The sequence below is a fragment of the Trachurus trachurus genome (genome assembly GCF_905171665.1).
Source record: "Trachurus trachurus genome assembly, chromosome: 19".
NCBI lineage: Eukaryota > Metazoa > Chordata > Actinopteri > Carangiformes > Carangidae > Trachurus > Trachurus trachurus.
This window is the reverse complement of record NC_139913.1, coordinates 577,039-585,454: the sequence shown is the minus strand read 5'-3', so window position 1 is coordinate 585,454 and position 8,416 is coordinate 577,039. Positions and strand designations below refer to the sequence as shown.

At 43.3% G+C, this 8,416-nt stretch overlaps 1 protein-coding gene across 1 annotated transcript; it reads left to right on the top strand.

Moving 5' to 3' along the window:
• The first annotated feature begins 1,143 nt into the window (after window positions 1-1,143).
• On the top strand, window positions 1,144-8,214 carry ankrd22 (ankyrin repeat domain 22). Its single transcript, XM_083993848.1, has 6 exons — window positions 1,144-1,185; window positions 3,687-3,878; window positions 4,943-5,050; window positions 6,861-6,938; window positions 7,481-7,579; window positions 8,066-8,214. Exons 1-6 carry the CDS (start codon window positions 1,165-1,167, stop codon window positions 8,141-8,143), a joined length of 576 nt encoding a protein of 191 aa, XP_083849974.1. The 5' UTR covers window positions 1,144-1,164; the 3' UTR covers window positions 8,144-8,214.
• The last annotated feature ends 202 nt before the right edge of the window (window positions 8,215-8,416 follow it).

Here is an 8,416-nt window from a genome sequence, read left to right as displayed (position 1 = left end):
GTGGGGTTGTATAATCTACAAATAGCCCCTAAATACTTTAATTGCAGTAGAAATTTTTTTTTCCAGACCTTCAAAGTGCAGGAAAAACACAGTTTTTATTTGGACCTAACCAACTGCTGATCGGCGGCGCTAACCCTGGGTGGAGGGATACGTGAGTTGGTTAGGTCCAAATAAAAACTGTGTTTTTCCTGCACTTTGAAGGGCTGGAAAAAATTATATTATAGTGAACAATGGAACTGTGTATTCTTTTTCAGGTAAAACCTCTTTTAGGCCGTGAAAATAGGCCGTTTCTTTGGGTCTGTTCACAACACTGTATGTTGTAAATCTCTGGGCAGGGCTATTATGGGCTGGCGTTGCTAACGGGAGGAGTGCAGAGAGTCTTCTACTGCAATTAAAGTACTTAGGGGATATTTGGAGATCATACAACCACACTTTAAAAAAATGATAATATCCCTTTAATTATGTTTTTATGCACTTTTTTTGTCAGGTGAACCCCTGTGGAGCATAAGGTGCAACTCCAGAACCCCCCTGAGCCAACACGGCCTCCTCCTCTTTCTCTTTCCTTTTCTCTTTGTGTAATTCTTCTACCTGTTGAATGTTACTGTATCTCTATCAATATCATCACTTTTATTTATTTATTTACTGATTTAATCTCCTTGGTTGTATCTGTATCTGTTCTCATCCAGTTTCATCTGGCCTCTGATTCTGGTTCCTGTGAGGACTCGTCTCATCACAACAAGGTGTGAACAGGCGTGTGTGTGTGTGTGTGTGTGTGTGAGTCAGATGACTGAATCACAGATAGAAGAATTCTTTTCTCTTCCTTCAGTTTGATCCGTCAACTCCTCCGCAGTGAGACGGTGACACACAGGAAGTCACACAGCTGCTACTACAAAATAAAAGCAGGCAGTTTAAACTTTTATTTCTGAACAATAACATTAAATGTATTTACTTCCGTCCTGTTCACACTGTGACGGGACGAGTTCACCTTTAAATGAACTGTCGAGGTTTGATTTAAAGTAAATGAAAAGCAGTGACAGAGTCAGAGAGCACGAGTCTTTTATTTTGAAAGAAGGAGAGAGGAAGTGCGCGTGCAGCAGGTGTGGGGTGTTGACGTCTCCAGGTGAGTTCCCTCCCGCCGGTCGGTCGACAGACACACACACAGACATGGGGCTGGTTTACTCTGAGGTAACAACTCTTTATTATTCTTTATTTCAGTGTTTTTATTTTGTGTTTTACACCGAAACTCAGCTTCAGTGTGACGTCAGTGTGACGTCAGTGTGACAGACAGGTGTCCGACCGACACGCGCTCAGGTAGAAACAGCTGTGAACGGAGGAGCATCGCTAAGGTCGCTGCCACAGACAGACACAGACACAGAGATGTAGAGATACAGGTACAGATAAAGGTGTACAGGTGTAAAGGTAGAAAGGTGAACAGCTGAACAGGTGAACAGGTGAACAGGTGAACATGGTTGTAACTCTTCCAGTTTCTCCATCCAAGTCCTGAATCCTCTGACTGTGTTTGAGTCCAGTCCAGTTTGGTCCTGTGCAGCAGCAGCAGCTCCATGTGACAGACTCACACTCAGCCTGAGGCATCACAGTGTTTCTCTCCTCTATTTGTTCTCCTGTTGTGTTGTTGTGTTGTTGTGTTGTTAAACTCATCAGACTGAAATCTGGTTGATTGTGTGTCTGTGTTGTGTTGTTAGTTCAGTCTGGTTTAGTTCTTTGTTTGCAGTTTGTCTTGGTCTTCAAAGACAAAGATGAAGGAGTTCAGGTTCAGGTTCAGACTATGGATCTCACTGATAATAATTAGGCTACTGAAGTGCTGAATAAAATACATTAAAGGGATATTCTGCTCATTTCTGCTTCTTGACCTGGCACCTTGATGTCTAACAGTAATGTTAGTAACAGGCTTTGGTCAGAAAAACAGCTGGTTCTCTACACACCAGTTTCACAGCCCTGCTGTAAACGGACGGTTTAGAAGCTTCGCTCTGGTAGCTGAGGTAACCATGGTAACCATCACCCGGCTTGTGATGTAATAAGCCGGGTGAAATTAAAACAGCTTGTTAAGAGACACGTTTTCTTACTATGGCAGTTTACAAAATGTTGACGTAGTTGTCAAAACTGATGTTTAAGGGGTGAGGAGGCAAATACACTAAAGCTATGAAAAAGTGAGTTTAGCATCATATGTCCCCTTTAAGTGCTGAATAAAAAGCTTTAATATCATGTTTTTGTCACAGCCGGCGGTGGTTTACACCAACTCACCCAGTGACTGAGTCGTCGTGTTTGAGACCAAACCAACAGTTTGTGTTTGAGCTGCAGAACAAACAGCTCACAGACGTCTCCCCCCCCCCCCCCCCCCCCCCCCCCCCCGAGCTGCTGTCCCCTCAGGTAACAGGTAACAGGTGTATCTGTGTACCTGTTACCTGAGGGGACAGCGGCTCAGCGGCTCAGCGGCTCAGTGGGTACAGGGATCGGAGGTTCGATCCCCGGCTCAGAGGAGTCAGAGCATCTGGAGCTGATCAGCCTGAAGCAGGAATGTGGAGCAGCAGCAGAACAGACTGAGTCTATTCTCCACCACAGCTGCTAGAAAATGTAGTTTAACAAACTGTAAAACAACTGCACCAACTCTGAAACCACGGTGGATGAAACTCTGTCATATTGAACCTGAGAACGAGATGTAGCTGCAGTGTGAAGGACAACACAACACTTTGTCTCAATGGGGCCTCTGATGAAAACAATCCCTCTAATCAAAGCTTCCATTGGCTGAATGTAATTATGTAGAATTGTGTGGTAGCTATATGTATTGAACTGCTTTCTATCGTGTGTAGTATTCATATTCTGCGGGGTCGGGGATGGGATTGTGTACGATATAATTGCAAATAAAAACAAGTAAACAACAGTCAAAAAACAAAGGAATGTGGAGCAGGTTCAGGTCTGACAGGCTGCCCCCCCCCCAACCTGTTGCCGTGGTCCCCGTGTGTAGTCCAGGTGTCGCTCCGGGCCTCTCGTCCCCCCAGGAACATGTTTGTAATAGTTGTTAAAGGGATAGTTCACCCAAAATTCAAATTTCCCTTCTCATGATCTCCTCCCCCTCATGTGGACTAAGGGCTGGGAGAAGTTTCAGAGTCCTCCGTGGCTTCTCTGAGTTACAGGGGGTCTCGGCGTAGCAGTGCATGTCCATATGACGGTTGCAAATGGATACCAACTGTCTTCATAACAAAAAGACACACCAAAAAACATCCAGATACCTCCATGCTGCTATGTAATGTCCCTCTGGTATTGAAGCCCCGACATGAGAAATTGTACTGAAAAAAATTTAATAAGTCTATATTTCAAGCTTGTTTGTAGCAGAAGCTTCTCCAAGCTCCTCTTCCTGGATCGTCAAATTTGACGAACCGCTACATACGAGCAGCATGGAGGTATCTGGATGTTTTTTGGTGTGTCTTTTTGTTACGAAGACAGTTGGTATCCATTGACAACCGTCATATGGACATGCACTGCTACGCCGAGACCCCCTGTAACTCAGAGAAGCCACGGAGGACTCTGAAACTTCTCCCAGCTCTTAGTCCACATGAGGGGGAGGAGATCATGAGTTAGGGAATTTCAATTTTGGGTGAACTATCCCTTTAAAGTGTGTGAGGTCAGAGGTCATGTGTGTGTGTGTGTGTGTGTGTGTGTGTGTGCAGCCGACCTGTCAGTCAGCCTACGACGGTGACGTGCAGCAGCTGTTCCTCCTCCTGAGCGACGACGGCGCGCGGCTCAACGCCCGTGACGACCGCACCGGGGACACGCCCCTCATCGCCGCCTGTCGCCGTGGCAACCTGAGGACGGTCCAGTACCTGCTGGACAACGGAGCCGACGTCCACCTGACCAATAAGGTAGAAGAGTTTATAGCTCTGAACGCAGCAGCAGCAACAGGAGGAACAGCCTCTTTAAAGGGATAGTTCACCCAAAATCAATACTTTTTTTTGTCGTTATAAATCATTAGTTTAGTTTAGTTTATTAGTTTAATAAGGGACAATGTGCAATTACATTAATCATTTAAAGGGAAAAAAAATGAAAAGATGGTTGCACCAGATTTAGCTCCCAGCTCATTTCCATCTGTCGTCCCTACACATAACATAAAAGTAATAAAATACACAGAATACAAGCTACTAGGCTATACAAAGATGAGGCATAAACAGACACAGTTAGACAATGGACAACACTTAGACAACAACATGTATGTGGTGGACAAAGTGCAAAGTGCTCATAGCAGCAAGATTATTCATAGTATTGATAATAATAAATAAAGTAATAATAAAGATGGATGTTTGATGTAAACACAGAAGAACTTCTCACGCAGCCACAAAACAACACAGAGTTGTTTTAGAGGGAAATTCATGTAAAACCGCTGATGCACGTTGCCTTCAGGGACAGTTTTTCATCAACAGTCTCTGTATTTCCCTCTAAAACAACTCTGTGTGGTAACGTTGTGTTATTATCTCATAGCGTGGTGAATGTGCAGCTCACAACTTGTCCACCAGAGCGTTGTGGAGTTGTTGGATTGTGTATTTGATGAGTTTGATGAGGTGAAACCAAGAAATCCCATAATGAGCCTCCGTAGCGTAGCTCTGAGCAGCTCACGGCTCTGCTCCGCCGTTCTAAAAACAGCTTGCACCGACAATTAAAGGTAACGAACCTACTGCTATGACTATAGGGATTATGGCAATGGGCCAGTTTGACTAAATGTTGAACTATCCCTTTAAACCACAGCAGTGTTCTCTCTGTCCAATCAGCAGCTTGTTGCTCTTCAGGATTCAGACGTTTGTGTTGAATCGTTGTCGTCGTCCTTCCTGTTGAATTACCTTTGTGTGTGTGTGTGTGTGTGTGTGTGTGTGTGTGTGTGTGTGTGTGTGTGTGTGTGTGTGTGTGTGTGTGTGTGTGTGTGTGTGTGTCTCAGAAACAGAGGACGTGTCTTCACTACGTGTCTAAACGTGGTCTGTCTCTACTCGACTACCTGCTGGTCACCGTGCTGATGCCCATCCTGCTGCTGGGATACTTCCTCATGGTGCGTTCACTGACCCTCCGGCCCCTCAGCGTCCCACCACCGCTCCTCTTTAGTAACGCAATCCAACATAACATCACATTTTAAACGATCCTTCACATATTCTGTATCAAGAACATGAATTATTGCCCTCGGGGAGATGATACAGACAGGGCCGGCCCTAGGATTTTGGGGCCAGTTTGTCCTAGAACACTGTAGAAAGAAATAATTTAGGCCAAATGCTGCAAATTTGAGGTCTGCTTTTTGAAACATTTCAAATCCCTTGTGAAAACACTCCTTCAGTCATGAGAATGAACTGTTTTGGTGCTTGAAATAGGATATGAATACAGTAATAGATACGTGTAGAAAACAAGTCTAAAATGACATTTTGTAAGATTGCTTTTTGAGCACAAATGTTGTCATTCTGCCGTTCTATTTTCACCAAATGTCTCCAATGTGAGATAAAAGAAGCTGAGTATTGACTTCACATTACATATAAAGCTCATAGCTGCACGTGCAGACCTCAGGATGTTTAAATGACTTGATGAACCCCGGTACCTTTCTGATCATGTGGCCCCCCACCTAACGGCTGTGGCCCTGAACAACCACATAGAGGGTTTATGCCAGCGGCCGGCCCTGGATACAGAGCAAGCAGGTGTAAAAGTAACTGCTACAAGCTCTCTTTCCTCCCAACATCCATCCACCTCTTAAATAGGTTTTATTTTTTTGGAGATCATTTATCTACTGGTTTTTAGGATCTTTTAGAAGTCCCCAAGACACTCTACACTTTATAGACTCTTATACTATACTTGTACTTATTTATTTACCATATTTATTGTAGGTTTTACTTTTATTTTTTCTTTCTTGGTTGCAACTACAAGACAACGAGGGCTGTGCAGTATCTGGTCTACTGGTCTATCTGTCGACACTCAGGAGTGAATGGAAAATGTTTAGACGTTATTTAAACGTACTGTTGTGTCTGTCTTGTGTTTTTATGAGATGCAGCTGCTGGAGAAGTTGATTGTCCAAAGCAAATTTCCCTCCGGGGACAATAAAGTTTATATTGATTGATTGATTGAACACAGCAGCGTTGGGTTGCGTTACTTTTAAAAAGTCATAAGTTGTAGTTACTAGTTACTTTCCCCCAAAAAGGTTAGTAACTGAATTACTACATTATAAAAGTAACTAATTACCAGGAAACGTAACTATTGAGTTGCTTTTTTTTTTAGAAAAAGTTCAAATATGTCAAAAAGTTGCATTGTATGCAGTGATGAAAATAACAGTGTTACTAACAGCTACTTTTATCAGTAACAGTAATCATAAAGTTACTGTTTCCTCCGTTATAACTCAGTTACTGACTCTAGACAACAACACACCTGTTGAAGTGTCGTTATACATTACAAACACTTTAGTTTCAGTTCATGAACTGGTCTGAAAAAATCTGTTTATGTGGAACTAACCAACTAACTCAGTATCCCTCCGCCTGAGTGGAGGGATACTGAGTTAGTTGGTTAGTTCCACATAAACTGGAGGTTAAAGGGGAGGTCCAAGTAATCTGACATATTTGAGCATTTTATCAAAGAAAGTGACCCAATAGTAACTTTTCCTGGTAATTAGTTACTTTTATCATGTAGTAATTCAGTTACTAACTCAGTTACTTTTTGGGGAAAGTAACTATATATAGTAACTATATTACTTTTAAGGTGTAACGACGTCGTTAGTCACATCACTGCTGAACAGTGGAGGTTCTGACTAGTGTGTGTCTCTGTGTGTCTCTGTGTGTGTGTGTGTGTGTGTGTGTGTGTGTGTGTGTCTGTGTGTGTTTGTGTTGCAGTTACAGAAACAGCGGCAGCTCTGCTCTCTGATGACGGTCGTGTTGAGCAGCAACGTGAACGTCAACGCTGTCGACTACGTGAGTTCACACACTCTCACACACACACACACACACACACACACACACACACACACACACACACACACACACACACACAGGGTTCCTACACAATTTCCAAATTCCAGACTTTTTCCAGACTTCTCAGTAAAAAAATTCATATAATTTGTGATATTGAAAATAAATAAAAGTAAATTACTACAGAGTTTTAGGGCCACATTGAAAAAAAACAACACAGACTTGTGAATAAAGTCATAAATTTACGAGAATAAAGTTGTACATTTTCGACGAGAATAAAGTGGTAAATTTATGACTTTATCTGTCAATGTGGTCCTAATACTCCGTCGTAGTAAACAGATGCATAATATAAAAAAATCATGCAATTAATCGTTTGTTTTCATTATTCTGAATGTGAATGTGATTACGTAACCAAATAATTTCCAGTAGATTGTAGCTATAGGTGCAAAATAATGAACCCAGATAACTTCAGATGAGACCAAACCCAGATAGTAAGTATTTAGTTAAATATATTTCCATCCAATAATATTCCATATGTTCATCAGAAGGGGAACTCAGCTCTTCACTACGTGTGTCTGAGGAAGAGTCGTCGTCTGGTTCCTCTGCTGCTGCACCGAGACGCCGACGTCAACATCAGAAACAACGTACGTAACTTAACGTAACGTAACGTAAGGTAACGTAAGGTAACGTAACATAACGTAACATAACGTAACGTAACCTAACGTAAGGTAACGTAACGTAAGGTAATGTAACGTAACGTACGTAACGTAAGGTAACGTAAGGTAACGTAACGTAAGGTAACGTAAGGTAACATAACGTAAGGTAACATAACGTAAGGTAACGTAACGTAAGGTAACGTAACGTAACGTAACGTAAGGTAACGTAACGTAAGGTAACGTAACGTAACGTAAGGTAACGTAACGTAAGGTAACGTAACGTAACGTAAGGTAACGTAAGGTAACATAACGTAAGGTAACAACATAACGTAAGGTAAGGTAACGTAACGTAATGTAGCGTAGCGTAACGTAACGTAACCACCGGACCTCAAACGCACCACGCACCACGCCGCCGCCACCGTCTGTGTGTGTGTCAGTGAGCAGGTTTGATTCCCTGTGTGTCCCTCGCTGCAGGACGGAGAGCGGCCGCTGGACGTCGCCACCAGGAAGAAGTTCAAGAAGATCGTTGCCATGCTGAGGAAGACGCAGTGACTCTCGTCTCCATGGTTACCTCCGTTTACACCGGTGATGACGTCACTATGAGGTCATCGTTAGCTCCTCCTCCTCTCCTCTTCCTCCTCCTCTTCTCTCCTCCTCTCCTCCTCCTCTCTTCCTCCTCCTCTCTCCTCCTCCTCTTCTCTCCTCCTCCTCCTCTCCTCTCCTCCTCTCTTCCTCCTCCTCTTCTCTCCTCCTCTCCTCCTCCTCTCTTCCTCCTCCTCTCTCCTCCTCCTCCTCCTCCTCCTCCTCTTCTCTCCTCCTCCTCTC